The sequence below is a fragment of the Cygnus atratus genome, chromosome 8 (genome assembly GCF_013377495.2).
Source record: "Cygnus atratus isolate AKBS03 ecotype Queensland, Australia chromosome 8, CAtr_DNAZoo_HiC_assembly, whole genome shotgun sequence".
Lineage (NCBI taxonomy): Eukaryota > Metazoa > Chordata > Aves > Anseriformes > Anatidae > Cygnus > Cygnus atratus.
This window is the reverse complement of record NC_066369.1, coordinates 6,982,999-7,010,332: the sequence shown is the minus strand read 5'-3', so window position 1 is coordinate 7,010,332 and position 27,334 is coordinate 6,982,999. Positions and strand designations below refer to the sequence as shown.

The window sequence follows — 27,334 nt, the reverse complement described above, 5'->3', positions numbered from 1 at the left end:
CATAGACTGTCAGTGGAATATTGCCTGTTTAAGAATTTGTACACCACACGGTGCTTTATTATCTGACCATACGGCATATATTTAATAGAAAAAAAATCTAGTCTTTTCTGTCACCTGCAAGGTTTCCACGAGTTCATTTGTAAGACTAACTTTCATTAGCCATCACAGTGTTGCTAAAATGTTTGACTGTCATGGCATTCATCTGATACAAACAAAGGTGCCTGAAAACCACCTATGAAGAATGTGTAAAGTAAAAAAAGAGCTAGAAACAAAATAAACACAATATTGCCCATACATCGGATTGACAAAATGACACAAGCTGCACAATTATAAACTTTCTATTTAACTCCCACCTCTGCCTGCAATTATGAAACATGCAATATGATAATACTAAATCATAATGATAAATTCCCAAATGCTGGACTACTTAAAGAAAACAGGAGCAACAAAAAGTTCAAGGCTAAGCTGTGACTACCCAAGCTAAATATAATTTCGATTTTTATATGCATCTATACAGTATAAGGAGCACTTATGTCACAATACTCTGATCATTGCAATGTCTCACCAGGGACAGACTCGAGATCAGAACTCTTCGTGATCACTGACATTGCAAATCACACAATGGCTCCTACTGCAGCTGCTAGCTAGGCTAATACAACAACATATTGATATTCCACTGAGGAAATTTTCTTCTGAATACACAGATTATTTTTCGGCCATTCATCAAATGGCAGTGATGTCAACAAAGATGAAAATCTGTTTAATTTTCTTTTTCTTTTCCCTATCAAAATCTTGTAATGGTGATGAGATAGTAAAACAGGCTATAAAAACAATTTTTCCAGTCATCCTCATCTATCATGCATGAACTAGATTCCTTCTGTATTAAAGTAAACCAGAAAATGAGCTTCAGCTAGTGTGGGTACTCAGCAGTCAACACTAAAATAAGAACCACAATAAAGCTAGGAATGCACACTGTGTGGATGCCAGGTCCTTAGCACCAACTGTACTGATTTACTCTACAGATCCACTATTATTATGCAACAGTTTCTAATGTAAAATGCAACTTCTTATAAAAATATTTTTGGCAGTTATATCAAATTTGATTTCTCTTTTTTAATTCAGTATCATGATTAAATTGTATAAAACAACTATTTCTGCTTTTCTTGGAAACTTTTACTGCATTAAGATTTTTATTACCATTTATTACACACACAAAAAATTATCACCTATATGTATTGTGTGTCGTAATTCCTGCCTGTATTAGTCAAATTTTCCATATGGTCTTTCGGAGTCCCATGAACTCCTTTCAAGACCCCTGAAGCTTCCCATTTTCCCTTTCACCAATCACATTATTTTCAATAATTGCTAGACGTTTGTTCAAGACATATTGCTATACCAAGGAGAATCTGTCCTATGCTGAAAACAAACAGTTGCACAGAATGAGTGTTCAGTGTGATGAACAGCGTTTGGAGCGAAGAGAAGTGTTGGATGAGTACAGACACTATCAAAGCTGTTCTTTACTCAAAGTGAATATTAATGACAGTTGTTTCATGTTTCAAGTTAAAATCATACAGAACACTCTGTTGCAAAGAAAATAGTTCACATAAACATATTTTTCAACTTACAAGCAAGCGATAACTATCCAAACACAATTTTATTTTTCATTAGGATGTTTGTGATCCTAAAAATGGTACCCCAAAACCTCTCAGGTCTTGATTTTGAAAATATGACAAGTCTATTTATAGCAAAAGTATTTCATAATACTTTTCTAAATAATAGAAAATATTCTCATTCAGGTATACCCTGTACATAGTTTCTATGTGAATGCTCCAGAAAGAATGTAAATAAAGTCCATAACTTTGGTTTAGATTTTCCGTATTAGATCTAGCATCATGGACTCTAAGACAAAAGACAGTATTTTCCTTGCAACACCAATTCACATGTCCTAAGATTCCTGACAAAGTCCCAATACAGTCAAACGTGATCGGATTTTTTGAACCTCCCCCTTCACAAGGCATTGAACTTAGTTCAAAAGGCTCATGGAAAATGAGCCGAACAACCAAGAGACAATTCCTCTTAGTGTCTACTAATCTGGAGTTTTTCCTATCACAACAAAAATTCAAAAATTCTGTAAAATACTATTAGTTAACACAACGTGAACACAGCTCAAAATAACTTAGGCGCTTTTTTTTTTTGCCCCCCCCCCCCCCCCCCCTTTTTTTTTTTTTTTTGTAAATATACACACTGTCTTTGGACAAGTTGATGCCAATCCAAGATATGCTGGTATTTGCCAGCAGACAGTATTCTGAAATAACATATTAAAAAAAAAAAAAAAAAAAAAAACACAAAACACCACCACCAAAACAAAACAAAAAAAAACACCATTAGGCCACAACAGTTTCATAAATACCTTCTCTTACACGTAATTAGTGGACAAAAAAATGCAAAAGAGAATAATGCAGAAAGAAAGAGTGTAAAGGCCACTTTGACAAATGTTTACCAGCTGAAATGATATATGGTGCACTACTTCCAACACAATACAAATGTACATCTTACAAATGTGGCAGCAGAAACCAAAATAAAATGGAAAGCAGAGCTGAATTCAAGAGATGCTAACCAGAAAACTAAAGAACTTGCCTTCAGTTCAACAGATTTACCGTAATACAAAGCACTGGCTCCAGCCCATTTCTGATCAGAACAGAGGTTAAGGCCATCAGCCAGACTGACATCATTCTGTTTGCATACATTGAACGCAGACTAAGATACCTTTTGATGCAACTGCTTGTAATGCAAACTGCCATGAGTTGACACTGACCAGTGTCTTCACCTTTAGACTAAGGGACCAATTATATAACCCCTTCCAAAGCAGTGTCAGGTAACGCCAGTATAGAATAAACTACAACTGTTTTGTAGAAATGATTGATTTTAATGAAACTCATACTGTGTTGTACTCATGATTTTGAAAACAGGTACAGTTGTTTCAATATACTATGCAAACTGATTTTCCATATCAAAAGAAAACTTTAACAAGTGTCAAACACACATACTTGGACTAAACCCTTAAATACTACTTCATTTCTACATGGGTTACCTTTTTATCTCAATAGTTTTCTAATGCTTGTTAGTGGCTAGGGTGTAAAATGCTCATGTCAAAAAAAGACCACCTCTAGGAGAACCACTTGCGTAGAAAGACGACCTTGCCATGCTGTATTTCAATATGTTTCCTCCAGAAATATATCTCATCTGGAATTAATAACCATTTTATCCATTTCCATCAAGGAACACTGCACAGTTCCCTGCCCAAGGGATTCAGCCAACAGCATTTCAGTGCATTTCTATCAAATGAAACTGCAGAAAAATCAGTAGTTTGCAAATATCATACAAAAGTAATTTGAAATTAACCTCCAAGTTGTTTCTGATGAATTATTTTATCATCCAGAAAGCTCAGTATGTGCCACCCTCAAAAACCAGAAAGGATGAGAGCCCTAACACATTAATCTACTGAGCACCAGCAAAACCTCAGGCATACAAGTTCTGATGGGATGGATTGGGTTTTAATTTCTCCTATCTTCTCAGTGGAATCAAGGTAAGTGTATAAAAGTAGAGATGCGTGTTTGACTCGTCATATCGGGCTTCTGCTAGGAAATAATAATAATAAAAAAAATCTTCTGGCCTCAAACACAACAAAGTCTCTGTATGAAGTACAGAGAAAATTGAGTCTCTGTAAGGCACAACCTCTTCAGTTCTTCAGCACATTAAACAAGGTAAACTGTAAGTATTTTCATTAATACAATCCAATTTTATACTAAATAAATTCTAGAAGTGATACAAATAAAAAATAGCTGACTTTGGACCACTATTCATTTTTCAGTACAACTCACCATCAGGAGGTGGTAGTGTCTTCTAAATTGCCAGCATTTCTTTTGCTCAGAGTAAGATTTAAAACATTTTCAGATTGGGACAAACATTATATTTTTCCTGCAAAAGAATGAGCCTGCGTTCTTGTAAATTAAGGCAAATAGTAGTTGTCTTACTGGTTTGTATCTTAGTGCATCTCTGTAGGATCCAAACAGTGCTGCCTGTGCCCGAAGAAAGGCCTTGGCTACTCCGTCACCCGTAGCTGTAGACTGCTTTTTCAGTTTATTTTTCAAGGCCGAGACCTGCATGACAGAGTGGAACAGTTAAATTAACACCTCAGAAATTGGTACAGCGAGGTACGAACCCAATCAGCAGGCAAACCATGGTGTCTACAGGTCAGCCAAAAATTCATCCACCTCCTTGATAGCTTATCTTTTTAACTGCAAAGAGCACCTGCTGGTCTGTTAATTGAAATGAAGGCAGGGGATGATGGTAGAGTGCTAATGCAAATTGGTTTATGCTCTCTTTTTTTCCCAAGGCCTCTTGACATAAATAAGCTTAATTATTTTACAGTAAACTGCATGTGAGCCACTTTTCTGCAGGTCTTTCTCTGATCATAAAATTTACTTTCTCATTTTGAATAAAGACAGTTGGATATTTTTTATTTATATTAAGAAAGCTTATTTTTAAGTATTCCTAATGCTAACTTATGATTCAGTTTTAGGGATTTTTTTTTTAAATATCAAATTACTACCTTACACGATTTCTCAAGCACCATGGGAGTAGCTGATACCGCTGTCAAACAGTTGAGAAAAATTTGTGTAAATTCATTGGTACATTATTGTTAGAATTGTCCTTGAAGATAAAACGTATGAAAGGGGGAAAAAAAAAAAAAGGAGAACAACATTCTGATTAAGCACCTATAGTTAAAACAAAAAATTAAAAAAGCTATTCTTATTTTAGTGCTTGACATTGTTTTGGAAGGAGGTCTCTATTTTCCTTTTTCTTGGCATAGATGGCTATTACTCGGAGATTCTGGAGAAAGATCTTATAATTCTGGAATTATCAGAGTATTTTATTTAAAGATATGTGGAATTACACCCAGTTATTGTTTTATTCAGCTAATTACCATCATGAGGGATATCTGGAGAAATAAGCCAGCTCCAATTATGTTGAGTACAAGTTTCTATCTCCCTTTGTATTGTAATATAACCATGAAAGCAATATTTTTGTCATTAAATACTATACAAAGTACCATTTAGAGTTACTCTTTAAACAGAACATTATAAGCACAAACTACGAGCAAAACAGCTTTCACTCTTTTAGAAATGTATGCAAGAATGAATATCTTTTTGTTTCTTTATGCAAGCAGTCATGACTGTTCTTGTAGATGATGATTGTAATTGAAGTGTCAACCTAATTAACAACTAAACTTTGAATAATGCTAATGAGAACTGAACATGGCATCAGAGAAAAGACCAGCTCTACAGGTGATAAACCTTCACAGTAGTGACATTTTCCAGTGTAAAGTCACAGTTACTGTGATCTGATCAAAGAGAGAGACCCCCTTTGGGTCCAATTATAACTATAGTTTTGAAAAAAAAAATTATTGAGTTATGATGTTCATAATCTATGCAGAAAGGCCTTTACAGTACAGGTCTTTTCCCCACAGCTGTGATCTTTTCAATTTATATCCAGGCTCCATAGATCTAGATAAAAGTTTAGAGCCTGATTCGTTTAGCCCATGGATAGCATACACCAAGGCTCATTTACGTTTTTCCCTTATACCTCAAAAGAAAAAAGAAAAAAAAAGTATAATTCTGAGCATGAAAAGCAGTTAAGTAGTTCAAGGTTGAAAAAACAAATGCATGTTATTTTATTTTCTTTGTTCTGTACTGTATGATTATTTTAAGGTTGTTAAAAATCAGGTTTATTTAATTTTAAGGGCAATAAATAGGGGAATACACTTTGCATAAGGGAAATCTGCCCATCAGTATTAGCTCAGTTTCACTAAAAGAAAAACAGAAACATGAGGTCAAAAAATGAATTCTCAGCCTTAGAAAGTTGTCTCTGTCATGATGAACAAAGCAGCTTAAACATGAAAGAATTTCCTTTTCCCTCTACTTTCTTGCAAATCTACACTCTTCTACATTATATCTGGTATTTAATGATATGAAAAAAAGACAATTTTTATACTCATAATCTTACAGTAGGAGTTTGTTTCATAAAAAACAAACAAACAAAATCTCGTGCATACTCTATGAGAAAATATAACTGGTATATTTACATTAAATAATTTCTGTGAAGTGATTGTTAGAATTCAGTAGCTTTTTTAAACAAAGGGATCGTTTGTTTTGTTTTTTCTTTAAAGCAGAAAAATTGTTCAATGCTATCTGTTCAAAAATGTAATAACAACTAGAACTCTGAAATTTAACTTGCAAAATGTATTTGAAAATCCTTTCAGCTACCAGGTCATATATTTCCCCGAAGACATATGTCGAATGGTGTGACCTGATCAAATGATAAAGAGTTTTGAGAAATACTTCTAAAAGAATGTGGATACCTATCTTGAAATTGAGCGACTTCATACTCGTAGTGGTAGTGTTCTAGATCTAAGGTAATCATGGGCTTATATGTTGTGTTGGTCAGAGGCTGAGTATCAGTATTTTTTAGGACTGTTTTCAAATTAAGTGAAAAATAATTGCTTCCTCATACAGTCCCACAATGAATTGGAAACACATGACCTTTCTTATCATTCAGCTACAGGGACACCCAAACAAAAGAGGAACAAATGTCTTCTTCACCTGAAATAATTTTACAGCAACATGTTACAACTGAGTTTCAGTTTCTGTTTCAACAGTGATAAAATCAAATCTCCCTGTAAATTGACATTTAGACAATTCTTCTAACCCCAGCATAGGCTCTACCTATATATACAAATGTAAACAGGGAGTAGGCTTCATACTGCTGTTTGGCGACACAATGTCGGTGGAGAAGCTTCTGATAGATTGGTATTAATGGAAATAGCAAAAATAAAACAGAAAGGAGGATCACAACTTGGCTGCAATCAGTTGTTTCTAGGATAATCAATATTTAGTGTCTTTCCTTACGGATGGATAAAGAGTTGATTGAATACTTCTCCCTGTGTCATTCTGGGAGGTAGGGGCACAATGCACGTAACTAGTAAAGACCAAAGAGCAGAAGTGGATATATTTTAATTGAAAGAAAAAAGATGTTATGCTGGGCACTGAAAGTTTGGGGCAATTATGACAGATAACAGAAGGCAAGAGGGAACAGCGAAAAAGAAGATGTAGAGCAGGGGAATTACAGGACAAAACAAGGGAAAAGGATTTTCTGATTTTTTCAGTTCTCTCGGGCCCTATATACCCTAACATAAATCAATATCAGGATGCTTTAGACAAATATATATTAAAAAGAACAACAGAAACAGAAAAAAAAATCTCCCAGTTTACTGCAGTACTGGTACATTATTATTTCAACAACATTAAGAACATCCCAGTGGACTATCAGCTTGAAGGCAGGAGATTCCAGCACAAATGTGCAGGAATGCTACCCAGTCAGGAGCTGCAATCCCAGGCTGCTATCCTGGAGTGAGTTCTAGCCTCAGGAAGATTGTTCTGGAGTTCAAAAAGTTTCTCCAGCCTTGATTTCCCAGTCACCAGAGCTGGAGCCCCTGCTGAAGCACCCTTGCTGCCTGCCTGCCTGCCCACCCGGGTTCCTTCAACCTGAAGTCAGCAAACGTGGACATGCTCAGCAAACCACCGAGTGACAGCAAAGCCAAGCTGCCCGTCTGGGTAGGCTGCCTGCAAATCCTCCACACTTTAACCAGAGTGATAAGCAGTTACTGCAGCCAACACAGTAGGGACAGATATGAGAATGGGTGCTTTGAACTACTTATGAGGACCTGGTGCATAGCAGGATTATGATCACTTCAAACCTAAAGTCAAGGGAGAGTAAGCCCCCTTTACGTGATGCCACGGTGGCAGAATAAATCGTTCTTAAAATTTCAAAGAAAATACACAGTACTGACATGAAGCCAAAAAACACCCAAATGGCATCCTTACCACAGTATTTTCCTTATATGTGTTTTAATCCATCTACCTATTTATGATTAGGAATGCCTGACTCTTTTTCTCCCTTTTTTTCTGTGACTTAAGCAGAAATAGCCTTTTGAAAAGTTTAAAAATACAGAACTAGAAACAAACAAACAACAGGGATTAGAACTCTTTTTTTTTTTTTCTTTTTTCCTGTGAGGCACTAATGATCTGTTTCAGAAATGGTATTATTAATTGACACTAGGAGCAAAGTGTTCTTGTCTTCTTCTCCTAGCAACTGCTTGTCGTAGGAAGGTGACTTCATAGGACTGTTAAACACTACCAATGAAGAGCAATCAGAGCTTTGGGAAGGACTAAATCAATAGAATAGTCTTTCGGAGATTTAGGAAGTCTTGTGGTTTGCATGTGGGTTTGCTTTCATACATACAAAGTATCTGAAAAATGTCAAAACATATTGTATTGGGCATTGAAAAAAGAAGCATAATTTTTTAAAATAGTCACCCTACATCCTTTTCAAGTTTCCAAAATACAATTACCCGATCAGAAACAAGACATGACTAATACCTCTTCAATATTCATGTGAGTAGAATAATGGAAGGACCCACAAAAGTTAAAAAACCAAATTCATAAAATGATATAACTATTAATCAAAGCCTTTCTTCCTGCAAAAGCTTAAGCACACGTATAAATTTAAGCCTGAACAGAAACATTCAAAAGATTTGTGCCCTAAGGAATGCAGAACCATGCACTGTGATTCCCAAAAACTATTGGATCTCTGAAAAAGATATACCCAAGTATTTCTCCCATATCAGTGACAGTTATTATGCTTTACATTATTTTCCGGTGTTCCCCATCAGATCAGGTCACTGTAAAAGTAAAAGCACACTCTCAATAGCAAAAAGTAATAAGTGGCAGAGAAGAGAAACAAAACAAGACCGTACAATAAAATAGAATCTGAGTTGATTTAAATCGACGTTGTTAATGAAAGAGCTTCTACATACTTGATATTATCTATACACACAGGATTTAGGCATCTCAGCTAGCCCTCCAGCATCTAATCAAAAATACTCATTATCTACCTAAATGCAAATGTTTTCAAAACTAGTTGCATTTTTCAATCTGATGGTCTAGTTTCTAAAATTATATCTAGGTTCAACAGAATCTCAAACAACTCGTTTGAGATTCAGCATAAACAGCTGTTTCATAACATTGCAAACATTGCTGCCTGCTTTGAGTTTCTAAAATATATTAGTAATATTTTGGGTATCTTCTAATGGAAAAACTAACTAAATTATGGTATTTAATTTTTGCCAAAAAATTTTTTAGTTGCAATGTTACATGCTGCTAGTTATTTCTGAAAATACAATGATTAACGGTATTGTAAAAAAAAAAATTACAAAAAAAATCTCAATAATTATTTTGTAAAGTAGCTGGTTAATTTTCAACATGAATTACAGCCCATTTCTCAAATGCTACCTTCAAAACAGTGATGTTCATCGCCCAATTTGTGTTGTTAAAATACTGTGACTTTTGGAATCTCAAAAGAAAAACTCAAAAAAAAAATCTTTGAATTCTGTCCTGTATCAGTGTATACGTACAACATGCTATAAAGGCTATGCATCTTTCAACAGCTCTGTAGATTTCACAGTTAACATTTAACAAACACAGTGATGCTAACATGCTATAAAGCCCATTGTTTTCTGAAGATCATATTTATAAAACTTCTGCTTAAAGTCTATTGTGAATTGAGTAAGATTTGGTTGCTAAATGTGATAATTGTGATAACCTCAATTCTCCAAGATTTTTCTGAAAGTGTTCAAATTGAGAAAAGGACTAATCTTTTTGTCAGAGGTAATTGCAAGCAGGTATTGCAGAATCAGGCCCAAGGTTTATAATTGCGTAAACATCTATAGTCTACACTAATTTATATACATCACAAATGTTCTTTTTCTACTGCCTTACTCTATTAAAGTGGTGATCTATGTATTATTGCGTTAGGAAATTTACTCCCACAGAAGCAGCTACTTATTTTCATTTTTTTAATTAAAAAATAATAGACAAATTCACAGTGAAATGATTAAATTTAAAAACAAGTGTTCTTGTCAGAAGAGAGGGGAAAAGAAGGTTTTTCCCCCCTCTAAGAAAACAAAGGATTCCTGAAAGTCTTGCACTGATTTATTTTTCCAATTTTAAATACCTTAGGAGTAGCGGAACTGCTACTGGCATGGTAGTATTTCTAACAGTCAATAAATCTAAAATATTATGTGTGAATATTGGAATGAAGCCATTAAGAAGATTACAGCATGCAACGCAGCAGAGGGTCCGCATGAAAAAAGGACTGGTAATTCAGGACAACTGTGACCACTGACCTTTGCACAGTCAAGACCACTGGTCAGTCTGACAGAATAATAGAGTTCACATGCATAGAAAGTCATCTAGCCTGTAACTATAATTTAAATACTTAAGTGAATGATTTAAAAATGCCTTTAAATCTCAGTTAATTTATTACGCAGTTTATTAGATAATGCTATATAGTAATGTTTTTCAATCTTGAATTTATCTTGAAAAAATTCACAATGGGAACATTTTCATAGACACATTACTTATACATGGGTAAACTGTTAAATACCTATGCAGTGAGGACGTCATCAGGCATACTGATCAAGGAAAGAATTTACTCAGTTTCCTTCAGACAGAAGAAACAGTTTTAGAGAAGTCTTTGAAAAATATTGCATTTCTTTTGTTAGGCTGTTAATCTATCTGGAATCAATTTTTCAAAGGGATGAGAGCTTCTTTTATATTTTCAGTTCTTCATCCTATTTTAACACCCTTCATTGGTACTCCTGCTTATTACATTTTTTCATCAGAAGTTTTACCACCTTTGTACGTATGCTTACAAGTCTTATTTATATAAGCTAAAATATTTCACGTATGTAAGCATCTGACATCTGCTCTAATGCTTTAACTTACCATTTTGATTCTACAGCCTTACATCTTATACATTTTAACCCAGATGTTAGCAGTTGCATTGTCCCTGCTGAATGCAGAAGGACAAGCGTGCTGTCATTTTATGAGTTAATGAGTTTATTTGTTTCTAGGTTTTCCAACTATAATATTATGTTTTCCTTTTTTTTTTTTAATTCTTTTATAAGTAGAGAAAGAGATGGGTCTATTTAAATTAAAAGCTTCACTGTAAAATCCTAAAACAAGTTCTGCAAGTATATTTTGCATAAAGCACAGTTGTTCTGTTTTGTTCAATATTAGATATGGAACGAAATATTTTAAGTCTACTGTATAATCCACACTCTTAGATAACTTTCCTTAACATTAATAATAGTAACATCTACACATCATGGGGAAAAACATACTCCTAAAATTATGAAGAACTGTCGCCCCTATTTTTTCATGCTAGCCTATTCATTTAGGGATCATTTTGACATGCAGCTGTAAAATACATGAGGTCCCCCTCATTGCACAAACATCCTTTTTTTTTTTTTTTTTTTTTTACTGTTCGAAGGACCTCCAGCTACAACTCTAGTATGTTACAGAAGATGATGCCTAATTCTCAATTCTACATCTAGCTATTATTTGACAAGAGTTACGTACCTCCGTGACATTATAACCTCAACCTTTTACACTGAATGCAAAGTCAGTTAAAATTAACAACACACCAGAAAATAACTATTTTTTTTTACTTCAGTTATTATTTACTTCAGCTATACAACAGAGTACACTCAGAATTATTGTACGTGTATATACTTTTTCATAGATCAGTGTAAAATCACACAACAGCAGAATATTTTTTATATAATCAAAGTCAATTTCTTTCACATTTCTGAACTACAGTTGATAATGAATCAAGAGGAAGACTGACCAGACAATCTATAAAAAAATATCTAGGTATTAAAACTATTATAATCAAAGGGGACTGATATTAATATAATCATCAAGAGTTTGATTTCTGTTGTTCCACATACATACAAATTATCAATACAAAAGACATAGTATTTCAGTCCAATGCCTCACTTTGATTAAGACAGATTGTTTTAATGATTCACAATTTCAGAAAATGTAGCTCTGATTTCACATTTTGATATAAAATTATTTGTCCTGACAATTTGTGATAGCTTGAGCATCTATAGCTAAATAATCAAAACAGTGATTTCACACTGATATTCTTTTAGAGCTCTATTGGGAAAACCAAGGTAAGTGAATTTTACGACTATTTAAAATGATATACAGAACATGTTCCCCTATAGGCAATAGGAAAAAAAAAAAAAAGGAGGGGGGGACCCTCTGCAAGATCAAAGTCCAGAAAGAACTGGCGCTTAATTTATCATCCTTTACAGACAAAAGACAGTTTTCGTCATTTCAAAAGGATCAGATGTCTTTTATGACAAACTGGGTTTGCAGTTTAATTTACAAATAGAATTCTAAGTAAGCAGTCTTTGCTTTGCCAAAGCAAATGACAAACAGTATAGGTTTTCATTCACGCAGCCCTCAGCAGGATAGAAGAGATTAAAATAAAACTGAAATAATTTAGAGAAAACAAATAAATGTTTCAGAAAGTTGAAGAAGATCAAAGCCTGAATTTTCTGACCCCAACTGTACAAGCATTTCTTATTATATTGACCAGTGCCATCAGATCATTAATTAAAAGGAAAGCGCTGGCAGGTGGCAGGGAAGCAGAAGCCGATAATTGGCCCCCTTCTTCTTTTTGCCTTCAAAAACTCTCTCGTTCTTTTGCAAGACATGCCACTAGGCAGACAGAAATGCCTACTTTGTAATATAATGATTAAGATGAGATGAAGAGACTCTTGCGTTTAAAGCAGCTATGCCTAATGAATGCAGCTAGCTTTATAATTATGATCCTACTTTTACAATAAGGAATATGATATTCCATTCAACATCTCCTCAACTGTCAGAAATGTAAAATCTCAAATGTAGGGGTCTATAGTTGCTGCTTTTTACCCCCTTATTCTTTTTACAGCAGTTAGCAAAAACAGGCAAAAATAGCTACCAGTAATCCAAGCATCCATTTAAGAAGGAAAAAAAAAATATATATATCTGTAAGACTCACCACTTCACCAGGTAGGTTGTTCAGGTCATTAAAAGGATTTTCTAGAGTGTTTGTGTCAACATTTAGCAAAACCACATCCTCCAGCGATCTATTTTTTACTCTCTGTAGAAGGAAAAAATAGTGGAAAAGCATTTTACTATGGCATTCTCCTGAATCCTCCTTTTTATTACAATGGCTAGATTAAAAATCTTGATTTTACAAAGGATAATAATAGCAAAGGCAAGATTTTGAGCTTTACTTGTAGGATCTGAATTAGACAGAAGAGTCAAAATAGATTTTAAAAACACTTCCTTTTCATCAAACACTAAGGTTATATTAATAACCTCTGAAATACATGCAGGTTCAAGAAATTAATTATTGAAAACCAAGAATTACGTAAAACAGTTAAGTATACTGTGTATATATATATATTTTATAAGAACATTTTATTCTTTCCTATTTGTGAAAATCAGAGGATATTAATCATATAATCAGATTAAAAGCAGAGCAAACTAAGTAATTATTTGCAGATTTATCCAAGTTACACGTATGTGATGTCTACTAGTATTAAAAGAAGAATGGATGAAACAATCTTTCACCAATGGACTAGCAGGTAAGAACTACACCATTTTTTCCTTTCAGGGGAAAAAAAAAAAAAAAAAAAAAAAAAACTCTTTTCTATATGGTCCTACAGTAAAACACAGTATTATGGTCCAGAAAATAATTTCAGAAAGAATAATCTGAAAATAAAATCATTGAATTCTTTTCAGGTTTGTTATTTTCTGACAGAACATAGAAAAGGATCCTAGTCAAGATATTACAATCAATGTATATAGAACATAAGAACTAGGTTTGAGAGAACAGAAGGTTATGCCTAGTTAAGAGGTATACATGATAGAAGGCTCTTTTTTGGAAACACAAAAGTGCTAGGGGCTCAGTCTGGGGGAGAACCTACTTCACTGGTTTAGCAAATGGGAATTCATCCTCAGAAGTTGCTTTAGCAGAAGTATGAAACATAGCTCCTGAATGAATTCTCTCTTCTGTATTATAATCAGACTACACATGTAGGCCTAACCGTGTCATTAAATGGTTATGGAAAGAGACAAAGCAATTTATTTATTTACTTATTTTATGACCCTACTACTACTTAGCACTCAGGTGGGATTTATTATTTTGTTGTATGTTTAGATCTGGAAAGGCTACCTCTTGTTTTTTGACAAAAATTACTGTTTTCTAAATGAATAGTTATGAATGTTATGGGATTAATGTTAGACTCAAATTTTCAGAGGAACAGGAATACAAGTTAGCTAGGAAATCCGAATGATGATGGCCCCAGAAGAAGTTTTTATTACTATTATAGGAAAAATCTGATATGTTGTTGTACCACTAAGAAAGGCACAAAAAATCCTATCATTGAGCTATTAAATAGACATAGAAATAAATCATGAGGTAGAGCTTGTATGTCTCTATAAAACACTTCAAAAGTATCATTTCAAAGAGAGACAATTTTATTTCTTAAAGCATCTGAAACTTAACTTCTGCAATTTTGATTGTAAAAAAACAGGGATTTTTTTCTGTAGCATTTCCATTAAAATTATCAATTATAGCAGAAACACTTCATGCTTATCAGTACTCAGAAGTATATATTAAACTTACCTCTATTAAACTTAAGTGGACGCCAATTAGATAAGGCATTGGTGCACTGAAGAAAAAAGACAAAACGATCAAATTATCTTTTAACTACAACTATTTGTAAACCAAAACATATTTAAAATCTTGGCTTGTACAGTGTCTAGTTAACATCCACTGTGTAAGCTTGTATTAAATGTATACACAGGTGCTCTTGAAATTATTACTAGCTGAAAGAAAATATCTTTTTTACTGTGTAATAAATTTCTCATTTCCAATTTGAATAAGACAAGGCATCATATTCTCAAAATAAAACAATTATCCACACAGACTCTGGAAAGAGACCTCCTGCAGTATGCAAGCAGGAAAGTGAACTAGTCAGGCTAATTTATCATGGTTTTCTACAATCTTCTCTTTCTTCCACTAAACTGATAAAGAATATATTCACTATCCAGTGTTGGAAGGAAAAAAGCATCCAAGAATCATCATCACATTATTTGGTGCTGTGAGATTACTAAAAGTATTCCCTCCAGAGAATTGAGCGATGGACAGACTGGTTCAAGCAACTCAGCGGGAAATGAAATACTAAGGGAGCAGAGAGAAAAACTAAATAAAAGTAAGGCCTAAAAACTAAATCAAAGGCAAGATCGCTTATATGAACAGTTACACACATCAGCTCACATTGCATCTATTTGACTACATCTCTGAGCCTTAATGAGGCACTGACTGCTTCGAGATTGACTTCCTGAGGCACAGGGAGAGGCTTTGCTGGGCCAGTTCCTGGGGCCTTACCAGTGCAGTCCCAACTCCATGCAGGAAAGTGGCAATTCTCACCTGCCTATGACTGCAGGCATTTTTAGAAAAAAATTACACTCACTATGGATTATCCATTTGCTTACATTAGCAATGTCCCACAGGAGAGTACTGATTAAAACAAAACAAAAAAAAGAAAAACAACTGACAGATCAAAACAGGTTGTCATTATGTTTACGTTACCAAAAATCAAAGGTTTGTTGAGACTGCAAACTCTCATGGCTTAAGGCTTCAAGGCATGGGGTGTAGACGTTCACAAAGGGAAAATGGAGACCCCTACATCTTCTCATGTCTCGTTCTTAGCCCAGTGTTGAAAAATTTCAGTACCTCATGACCACTTCAGCTAGGCTAGGGCCTTATACCTTTGCGGTCTAAAAACAAGGGGGTGTCCCTCCATTATATGCAGCGAGGAATTAGCCTGAAAACACTCTATAATTTCAAGAATGTCTAACCCTAGGGAGTATGTATAAGCAAACAAATCTGAATAACTGTGGCTGACATGTAAGAGAGGATTCTTCCGCTGAATATTGAGCAAAACAGATCCTCCTCTTGTTCATCACATCAGAATATCTCAGTGTTACAAGTAACATGAACTGGAGAAACTATGGTGAAAAGAAGTGCTATATCACCTACGTATTTTATGCACAGTGCTCTAGCAGCTTCACCAGGCCTGTACTGACTTGTAATAGCTGATGATTTGTTCCATTAATAAATCTGTCATTAAAAAGGGTAGTGTGTAGCTCTATTCCGTAGAACAAAGCAACAGCTACATCATTCCAATTTTAAAATATTTACAGAATGAATGTACAAAGCTAATTAGATAAACATCTTGAAAATGCATGAAATAAAAACTGCAGGTATGGAAAGTCAATTTGATAATTTTCAGCAAACAATGAATTTTATTACTGCTGAACTCTGAAGCCCTAACAACTGAGGTTTGTAAAACATACATAAAATTGCTTACTGTGATACTACTGGGAGCTGCTATATAGTTTTTCTCTTGCTTATGCATGTTATTACCAAAAATGTTATTAATCCACAGCATAATTTCCTAAAATAATTACTATGTTATGCAAAACGTGCAAGTTAATTGGAAAATAATTGTCCTATTCTCATGAAAACAGGCTTGCATAATATCCCAATTCAGGAGAGACCAAATCACATAAAAAGGCATGCTACAATCGTAACTTGAATTTTCTAATTGCATTATATTCTTAACAGAGCAGCAGCAGAACAGATGCTTTACCATCTACAGACAAAACTGTCATACACGCATATCAGTGACTTAGTTTGCCAAGAAATTACACTGAAATTTGATGAAATTAGCTTTTTCCTTTACAAAAATTGATTTTATTCAAATATAATTACTATATGAATGCTCAAACTTAATTTCTGTAAAAGTTTCCTTGAAAGCAAGCCACCTAATGGGATGAATGCAACAATCTCTTTGCTTGCTGAAATGTGCAGAAGAAATCAATTCTTAAAAAAATATTCAGAAAAATGTATTTTTGAGAAACTGCTGTTCAAGAATACATTGTAGGAAACTTATTTCTCTGTGTTCTCTTCTACTAGAGCTAAAATGAGCAGTCCTTTCGCTGTCTAATATTTTTCTGTCCTTCAGAAAAAGGAATTGCTATCTTCTTTTTTATATGGTTGTTCCAATTTTCACATTGGAGTTCTCATAGCAGAGCTTAAGGCCAAGGTAAGTTATGTGAAGGAAAAAATCCTCTGAAGTCAAAACACAGTATGTTCAAAAAACAGGACCTTGCACGTATTCATAACCTTGCAAATCCTGATGGCACTACGGTCCACACTAGTGCTCAGTGCTGGTGGGTTTGGATTACTTAAAGAGTATTTGTTCTGCTGTCTAAAACTTGTCTGTACATAATGTTACCTGATAGAACCACAAGATCCTTTTTGGTTACAAAGCACATTGGAAGAATTTAAATGATTTTTTAATACAGATAAGGTGTTTTGCTCAATATTGTATTTTGCTTATTTTCAAGCCCAGAAAATGCACCCCCATTTATGAATTTCTAAACCCCATTGAATTGTATCATTTATCTTTATCAAATGGTAAAGATTTATAGTTAAAGTCATTAAAAAAAAGTGGATTTCTCACAAAACATTTGATTATTAACAAGCAAAATAATTTGCAGGAACAGGATCTGTACTTAAGCAGTAAATTTAAACACTTTTTATCTTTATTTAAAAATATCCATACTCCCTTAGAATGACTAACATGAAAGAATTATCAATTTGGTATTTATTTAACTATTTAACTAATTCAGAATGTATTATTTCAACTGAGAGTAAACGGGAAATATCCCAACAATTTTTAAGTTAAACAATGACAATGTAGTTTCTAAACATGAAAATAGATTCCATTAAAAAGAGAAAAAGAAAAGGCATTTAATAAAATAACTTTACTCTGTCAAAATAATACATGAAAAATTAAAATATATAAAAACATTTAGAAAATTATTTCGTTCATTTTGAATTTGGAAGATCCTCTTGGACTACACACGAAGTCTGGTCTAACATACACTTTGATCCTGTAAATTCATCAACCTTTTCTAACTTGACATATTATATACCTAACTGGAAAACGTTTACTCATTGTTAATGTATCAAAACATGAGGAAAGGTAAGAATTGTATGTTTTTATTACACTATTCCAATCTATCTCACAAAAGAACCATTCAAACCAACATGATCAGACAGAGAAACAAACACAGACAACTTTGGTAAAAAAAAAGTCTGAATTATAGTTACTGTGGTAAATTCATTAATTGTGCATTTCCTTTTGTGAACTTTTATGTCTCCATTTGAACATCTCTAAATAAAGGAAACTTTCTTCCCCCTTCTATTGTAATACAGTGGAAGAGAAAAAGGGATATAAATGAGTTTCACAAGTTTAAGAAACTCCATGCTTCTTTTTAATGAGTAAAGAATATTCTCAGGTCATGCCATAATGACCTAGAATCTCAAGTATTATCATCATCAGAAGGAGCTGTGTACAGCATCTAACATTATTATTTCTGAAAACATTATGTGTGCTTAGGAGGGGAAATAAAAAAATCTTCTAGTATTCAGAATGCACTCTGCAGGGTACAGCTTGAATAAAGGTGTTGATCTACCTTCTGAGAACCGCATTTATGGGTGATACTAAAGAAAATAAAAAGCTTCTGGCAGTAACTTCAAGTAATACGAAAACTAAACAAATATATCCAAGCTATATCCCCATCTTGGTGCATTTTATCAAAGCTAGGAGGAAAAACAAGTAGGACAGAGTTTCTCCAGAAGAAAACTATCATTAAAGATGAAAGGCTTCGCTACTGTTGAAAGCAAAGGGAGAAGGGGTATTTTTGAAGACAATAAATAATATACAGATGAAGCATAGGAACTATCCTAGATGAAGACATACGACATCTATTACATATATACTATATATAATAAGTCTTGATCTGTAAAAATGTTTTAAATGGTTCATTTTTCCATCACAGATCCATAGGGTCTATTTGAAGAGAAAGCCTCCAGGGACAGGTACTCCTGTATTAGTTCCTTAACGGAAGCTAATTTGGTATCTCTGGCACTATTATGAGCAGAAGAAAGTAAATCTTTTCTTAGCTTGAAATCTTAAAACCCAGGCATTTGGAACAGAAAATTTCCTCAAACTAGCCTGGTATAACACGTAACGACCATCACAAAGGAAACAGCATTCCTTGAAGGACCAGAAGTGACTCAAAAAGTGACAATTTCTTTTCCAATTTAAAAATTTACCAAAAACATTAAGCCCGTCATGTGAACAGCAACACATCAGGAGAAGTATTTGAGAGAAGAGTTCTTACAATAAAAAAAAATTGGAATTACCAAAAGGAGATTTTAAACAATTTGATTTTCTGAATGCTTGTACCAGAATCATCTACCTCAATTTAAAGTAAACATCAAATAAATGAAAACTGTAAGACACTTGCATTTAAATTACTGAACATGGCAATAAAACATGACCAGTTAGTATAAACAGGATTCTAAATGCTCTGTTGATAGTAATCAGCACTGTAATTCAAGGTACCAATTCAAAAACAATATAAAGGCATGCTGAAATACCTATGTTCACGTAATCATTTAAGCATTGACTTAAGTGCTTTCATAAACCGGATCCTGCACATTCAGTCAGATCGGTAGCTTCTGTTTTCGTGAGTTACTTAGAACTATAAGACAGGTACAAATCTCAGAAGTGAGGATAACAGGTTAGTTATCTTACCAGCAGTAGTCCAGAAGATGTGGAGGAAGCACTGGGATGTAAATGTGTTGCCAATACATTGGATACAACAATGCAGCTGACGCATGAACACAAGCAGTTAACTAAAAACAAAAATGCACACACGGAATTGGCAACAAAAGTAATATGAAAAATAAAAATACAAAATCTTAAATTAACTTTTAGACATGTAAGAACCTTAACATCCCCAAACTGCCTACTATAGCATTTGAATTACTTTTAATTACTTAAATGCATCTATGAAAAAAAATGATATATGCATACAAGTACAACGTCTGCAAAAAGTCAGACGGACAAGTCAATTAAAAGTCAGCCCTGCTCAGCTCTTCCGAAGAAGAAAATAAGCATGCACTTGTTGATATTTATCACGGCCAACAAGCCCAGGTATTGTCACAAACACGCAGACCTTGAGTGTGCCCCTGCAGCACCAGCTCTGCTGAGCAGGAAGGGCAGGGGAAGGGACCCACATTTCCACTGTTCGGAACGAATGGAATTGATTTGGTCTTGCACGAAGTCGCACAAGTGCACTCAACTCAGGAGTAGGATTAAATTCTATTTCTGTCACTATCTTTATTTCCAAACCACCTTTAAAAAAAAAATCTAAAGTGAATATTCCCTGTGACAGCAAAACAACTTTATTAGAAGTTTCCAAAATTGCCCATCCCCTCTTCTAAGTTCCCCAAAACAGAAACTGGCAACTCTGGCACTAACATCACCAGAAAATGAAGACTCCTTAACCAAGAAAAAAAGTGTTATAATCTGCTCGCCACTTAAAATGGACATGTGGACATGGCTAGTTTGTTTTCAAATAAATAAATAATAACACAAAATGAAAAAGCACTACTACGGAACTGATTAGTAACTAGCTCTTGTTCACTTCTTGAGCGAACAAAATAGTTTGCAATACATAGAGAATTCAGATTTGATCTCTCAAACACTATGTTACTGCTAGAAGTCGCTCAATTTTGTTTATGTTACTAAGCAGCCACAGAGTCCATGGAATGAGAAAATATCAAGACCCGTGTTCAAAATGAGATAGCCTATATCCAGCACATAAAACACTAGAAACCTCGCAAAAATAAATAACAAATAAAAAACAAGCAAATAAAACACACCACCACAAAAAAAAAAAAAAAACACCACCACTTAGACCTATTGGGAAGAGAAGTGTGCTCAGAACAGCATTTAAGAAACCCAACCAGAAGGCTTAACACAATCTCTTCAGGGCACAATAGGTTATAACCAGGGAACAATTTGTGCTATTGATGCTATATTGTCCTTCTGCTTTACTTACCACCGTCACCTAATGAAGTCTGAGAATAGCAATACACACATAGGGAATGCCCCATGCAGAAGACTCCAAACTTATGGAAGAAGACAAGTCTGTCCTAATGCTTTATATCACAACTAAATTACTATCTGAGGTTAACTTGATTATTACCGCTCTTTATTGGACGTGTACTTTTATTGCAGCAAAATGAAGAGCTAAAAATAAAATGTAAATCCTATCCATACAGCAAGTGCTAAAATATTATGGATTTTACAGAAAAAAAAAATCCCTGTTGGTGGAACAGATCAGCAGTTAAAGCTTTCACACCCAGGCTGCCTTGTAAATAAAAATTATGCTGTAATTTCATATATATATATTTTTACACTAAAAAGGAAAAAAATAATTATAAGAGCACCACAACAAAAATCACAGACAATTACAATTTGTGCGGCATAGTTTGCTCAGCACTCAGATTAATATAACACGATTAAATATGGAAAAGAGGGTCTGAAAGCTCCTGAGGGATATCATTAGGGCAAATTGCCAAAGAATGAAACATGAGCCAGTCAGGAGAGCCTGGAAGCTGCAGTAGTACCAGGGGACCTGAATGTTCGACAGTTGGAGCTTCAGCAATGTGTGAACTGCAGGTTAAGGCATCAGGAGAGGCTGCTCACTGACACGCAGAATGTCACTATTGACCAGCACGCTGCCCGAGCCTGACAGCTCTGCTACAAAAAGCCAAGGATATCATAATTCCGTACTTAAACTGCTCATTTCAGCTTAACATTTTGTTTCCTAGCTTTACGTCAAACAGCTGCAATTACTCTCAGTTTAGACTTAACAAAAAAAGGCTATTTTAATAGTTAGTGTTTCGTTACTAAGAATTAATTGATTTGGGGGATGAAATAAATGAACACTTACCCCTCTTCTACATAGTGGGATTTATGAGTTTTATTTCCATATCCTCTCTCTCTGTAGTTTAGCTCTTACAACTGATAGCACAAATCAAGCTCAATATTATGGTTTTTGGTCTTTTTGTAATTCCATATCCATTCCGCAAAATTAGTGCATCCACATACTGCTCTTTATAGTATATAAATTTCAAACCACACCAATACAAAAATTAGCATGTATTTCAATCACAGACTGCCATAAAGCTGAGCACAGAGTTATATGGGAGATCCCTCAATGTATATATCCTCCTCCTCCTCTTAATAGGCATTCATAAATTATGAATTAACATGACAATACTTTTTGCATAAAGAAATATTTTTCTCTCTTATGCATATGTCCACGTTATATTTTAGCTCTCGCTTCAACAGAGGAAGCAGATAATTCCATTAAAAACATTTGAAGTTTTCTTAACTGTTGTTTTAGAATCTGTATTTTGGTATGGCATTCGGATTGGCATTTATTTAACATTAAAAAAAAAAAGTATTAAATCTTAGCATTTCTAGCAGGAAAGGTAAAGATTTGATTACTTAATCATCAAATATTTCCATCTACACTACTGTGGTAGGTTTCCAAACATTTTAATTTGACATTAATATGTTTTATAGTTTCCTGGTGTATACAGCTTGTAACACAAGCAGCTAATGAATACTGCTACTCTTCAAACTGTGTGACATTTTTAATACCATGCCAACTCTGTCTTTAAGCAAATACTCATATGATAATTGTAGATTTCGTATAAAAATATTTCACACTTTCTGGTAAATCTTCTTTTTGTGTTTTTTAGTGTTTCAACAGTGGCTGCATTTCTCAAAGGCATTAGCTATTTAAATAACGTACTTTTTAATTGTCATACTTGCATTTATAAATAGAAGAAAATGGGGAATACTAAAAATCTCTGAATAATGCTGCAAGTCCTAAGTAGCCAGTTTAAGTGAACTGAAAAGCACGCAGGAGCAGGTAGAGCCCGACTGCTTGCATGGGCCCTCAGGGGTCTATAAAGGCGACCACCAGATTTGGGGAGGGGATGTCTAACAGCAGCTGCACTTGGGAGCAGAGCCAGCAAGAGCATGAGCAGGCACCCTGCGGGAAGCTGGAGGAGGAGAGGGAAAGGAAGACAGCGCAGCACAAGCTCCAAGGTGCAGAAATGAGCATCTGTTGCTCGACCAAGTGGTGAGAAGTATGACTGGTGAGATCTTTATGCTACTTAGAGAAAAAGGCATTTGTCTGGAGCCTGTGTGTTGACAATCCACCTTTAAGCACATTTTTAAGAGAAATGGCATAGATTAGAAAAATCTCTTTTTGAAGACAAATAGTTGTTATCCTAAATAATAAGGTCATTTTCAAGGCTGTGTACCACCTTACCTATTTTGCCAGCTACTACTGGAGATCAGATAAGCTTGTATATACAAAGTGAAAACACCTCTCCAATACAGTTTACTAAATTTTTATGTATATGCAGAAACATAGCACTGCTGAACTCTGCGGTTTGTTAAAAAATCTTAATTTTTTAAGAATGCATCAGAACGTTTCTGCATGGGCTAGTTACTGCATAGTTGATAGCTCACTACACAGCTTGAGTATGCAGCGACTGATTTTGAGATATACTTCTACAGTCCACTGCACTGGAAAGAAAACACCTAGCAACGTTGTGTTTTAAACCATAATAAAATGGACTGGCAATTTTTAAATAAAGCTTTTGTCTCTTGAAACCCATTTGTCAACATTGAACAGATTTTTTAATATTTCCAATATTTTTCACTTTTTTAGACTTTTTCTTCATTTCAAACAATTTCTTCTAGATTAAAACTTTTATTTAATATAAATAAGGCTTTAAAAATTGGTTGAAATAAGGGGTTTTTAAAAATTGGCTGAAACAAAAGGACTTTAAATTACATAAACTCAAGCCAATGGATCTCAACTAGCTTAGAAACAACTTTTAACAAAACTTCTTAGTGTTCAACACATCTTCTAATAAAAAATACAAATTTAATTTTAAAACCCTGCCTTTTGATAGGACACACACACACAAAAATCTTTCCCATTCTACTAGTTAATGAATTTACTAACATTGAGTACAACAAAGTTTCAGCTTGTTTCTGATCTATTCTGCTAAGACACTCTAGTCAGCATAACCATATAAGCTTTCATCACCCTGCAAGAAAAGCATGCGGTGTTTTATCCGGAGCTCTGCAGCGATTCCAGCACAATAATTTTATCTTTCTCTCCTGTAAAAAACATGTGAGAACTATGTGCCGGCAGATAATACTGTCTCTCCAAACAGCAGAAGAACACATTACAAAGTCTGTTTGCAAAATTCATTACTGAGTTAAAGTAAATTGATTACTATGAACTTGCAGCAAGACTGAAACGATGCACAAGGAGCTCCTTTCCACCTTATGGCAGTAAGCAGCCGCTCAGGAACAACTGTTGTTCCAAATCCACACTGTGCTGAACTGGAATAGTCTGAACAGTTAGTTCAAGCCTTGAACTAAAGCAGGTTTATCTGCTCCTGGAAACATGGAGACTGCAGCTTCTCCTCTCTCATGTAGCTGTAATAATTCTAATGCGTGTATCTGCTGCACACAATATTCAATATTCAATTTAGCAATGAACCTTTCTGCTGTAGATTTTAAAATGAGTAGTCCTTTTTTCTTTTTTGCTAAAAGCCCTACAACATGTCCAGAACAGAAAGATTTTCTGCAGACTCACTTATTATGTTTACTTGATACCTATTATTTAAAAAATTTCAATGAGTAACATTAAAACAATTATTCAGTATCTTGCTTAAGATATTTTCTTTTGCTTGGTGCTTACTTTCTATCTATTAAAATCATTTTATTTGAAGCAGTTTCTGTAACCAAAGGTAGAAAGAGAAGCAGAGCACAGGTGACAAGATTTGCACACGCCACAATGCAAAAGCTAGAAACACAGAATCTGATTAGCAGAATCTTGTCTGAAAGCCAAAAATGGCAACAGAAGTTAGACAAAACGCTAAAGTAAAATTAACCTGTGATACCATACAGCCCTTCAAAATCTACTGTAAGTAACTGAAGAATTACTGTGATAAAACCATTTCCTGAAAATCCCTCAAACACTGTCAATCTCTGTCAACACCACGTCCAGAAATGGGTACTGGTATGCTCCTTCCCTCCTCCCTCACAGAGCCATTGGGCTAAAGAACTGCTTGCCTCCCACTGTCTTGACCACACATATGTTGAAAGATGCCGAAGATACTGTTTAATTAACTCATCTACTTAGCAGTACCTGTAGCAATAAATTGTAGAGGGTCACTATCCCTATTCCAGTAGCTACCATCAGCCTGGCCCAGCTCTTACTGCTGCTACCTCAGTACTCCCAGCGTATGAGAATTACTGTGAAACCACTGAGAGAGGAATGGTCATAGAGCTGAAAGGAAGCCTCTCCTCTACCTTATTACAACTCCTAAGATTATCAGCTTTGTCACAGGGGACTCCAAACTTCTTGTTTGGTCAAGAATAAAATCAGGCCCCAAACCTGTAACAGATACTTAACATCTGCTAAAACTCATTTTCTCATCCATTTCTTGAACAGGTAGGTGAAAACTGCTGGATGTTAATAGTGGGAAGGGAGCCCTTGCTTTGGCCATTTTATAACAGAGCATAAATCCCTTTCCAGCTTTAAAGAATAAATAGTTGGACTAAATCATCAGCTTCATCTATTCTGCTGTCCTTGGAAAGAGGACAGAAGTCACCGATTTAAAAAAAAATTAGCAACAAAAGAGACCAGAATATACTATCCAAGCCATGAGAACCAAAGGCATTTCTCATGCATTTTTTTAATTTAGCTCCTGGCTAACAGTTTCCCATCTGCCATCCCCATAACCTCTAAGAAGAAAAAAGGGAAGACCTTAAATGAGCCATAATGCATTTTCTTCCTGTTGGCAAGATGAAGCCCCCAGTGCTCCTTAATCACATAAGGGAGAGAGGTAAAGGGAAATGTATTTCCAGCCCACAGATGAAAATTTTAACTTTACCCATTGTGAAAACAAAATATGGAAAAGAAACATTCATTTAAAAAACTGCATGTATCCTGGTTTTTGGTTTTGTTTTAATATTAATTCACTTCTTTTTATCCTTATTCTGGAGGAAGGAAAGGGAAGAGAAAGAAAAGCATTGTTCATGAATTTGACAGCACTTCATATGCAATCAATTTCATTCTTTTCTTGCAATTCTTCATTCACAAAGCAGCATTATGGCATCATTCTTGTGCATTAGTTTGGAAGGGAAAAGAAAAGACCGCAGACACGGTTTGTTCCTTGCCTATGGCTCCAGGAATGACATGTTTCTCAATAATGGAAGCTGAACAGAAAATAAAATTGAAGTGGTAGTAGACAGGTGAGGACTCGGTGACGAATACTGCTGGCATCCTGTGCCTACACTAAGGACCTACATGCGCTTTTATGGATTATCTGAGGTATGTATATACCCAAGCAGGTGTGTTTGGCATAAGAAAAGCCACTTAACTTAATTCAGTTACTCAATTTCATCATCTCACAAAGGTTTTTAGTAATTTTTTTTTAGGTTAAAAATGAAACATCTGAAACTTGGTCAAGTCAGCTTTTATTCCTAACACATTGCAGATTAGGTTAACATATCTCCTATTGATATTCATTTATCCCATAACTAATTATGCTTATTTACATCATGTTGAATAATTTCAGTTTCCTCATTCTTTCGTTTCATCTTGTATATTCCTGACAATTTGTTTGTTCTTATTTGGTCATTAATTTATTTCCTAGCTGCTTTATCTCCTCATCTCTCACAAAAACACACAGACAGAAGAACACGAACCTATACATCTTTATGTCTCTTTTTTTCTGACCATCTTGTAACTCCCCCCGTCTTTCCTCCTCTATCATGACTCTGTCTCCATGGAGGAAGAGCTACCCTCCTGTAAAATAAGGGAGTTCTGCAAATGTTTCTTGGTTCTCAAAGGAAAGTTTCCAGGAAAATAATTTTTATTCATGTTTCCTTCCCCCGGAGTAACTCCATGGTATGTTCTTCTGCCATACACTAATTAAGAAGCAGCAGGGAACAGCTTCCTTGCGAATAGCTGACAGACAACTTATTTACTGCAAGCAAGAGTAGAGATAACCACTGACTATGTTATAATTCATCTCACCATTGGTGAATTTGCGGGGGAGGAGGGGGAATAAAGCAGCAGTTAGTGAAAAAGGAGAAACCTTGCCATAATGGTACACCAGACCAGACAGCTGGTATTACGCTCAAATACTCTTCAGTAACTCATCTTCACATCTTTCACTTCACACAACCACAATGACTTCTGCAGTTTTTTGTTTGTTTGTTTTTTAAGGGATTGAGACTGTTCTTGCCATCCATAACAGCATGCAG

General features: G+C 34.8%; 1 protein-coding gene across 2 annotated transcripts in view; it reads right to left on the bottom strand.

Moving 5' to 3' along the window:
* DENND1B (DENN domain containing 1B) overlaps nucleotides 1-27,334 on the bottom strand; it is a 159,299-nt gene that overhangs the window by 43,167 nt on the left and 88,798 nt on the right. For both annotated transcript variants that reach the window (XM_035537601.2, XM_035537603.2), the window contains 4 exons: nucleotides 19,703-19,803; nucleotides 14,650-14,695; nucleotides 13,015-13,116; nucleotides 4,035-4,160 (listed from right to left, as the gene is read on the bottom strand). In XM_035537601.2, the coding sequence (XP_035393494.1) occupies nucleotides 4,035-4,160; nucleotides 13,015-13,116; nucleotides 14,650-14,695; nucleotides 19,703-19,803 (375 nt within the window). The remainder of the gene's footprint in view (nucleotides 1-4,034; nucleotides 4,161-13,014; nucleotides 13,117-14,649; nucleotides 14,696-19,702; nucleotides 19,804-27,334) is intronic.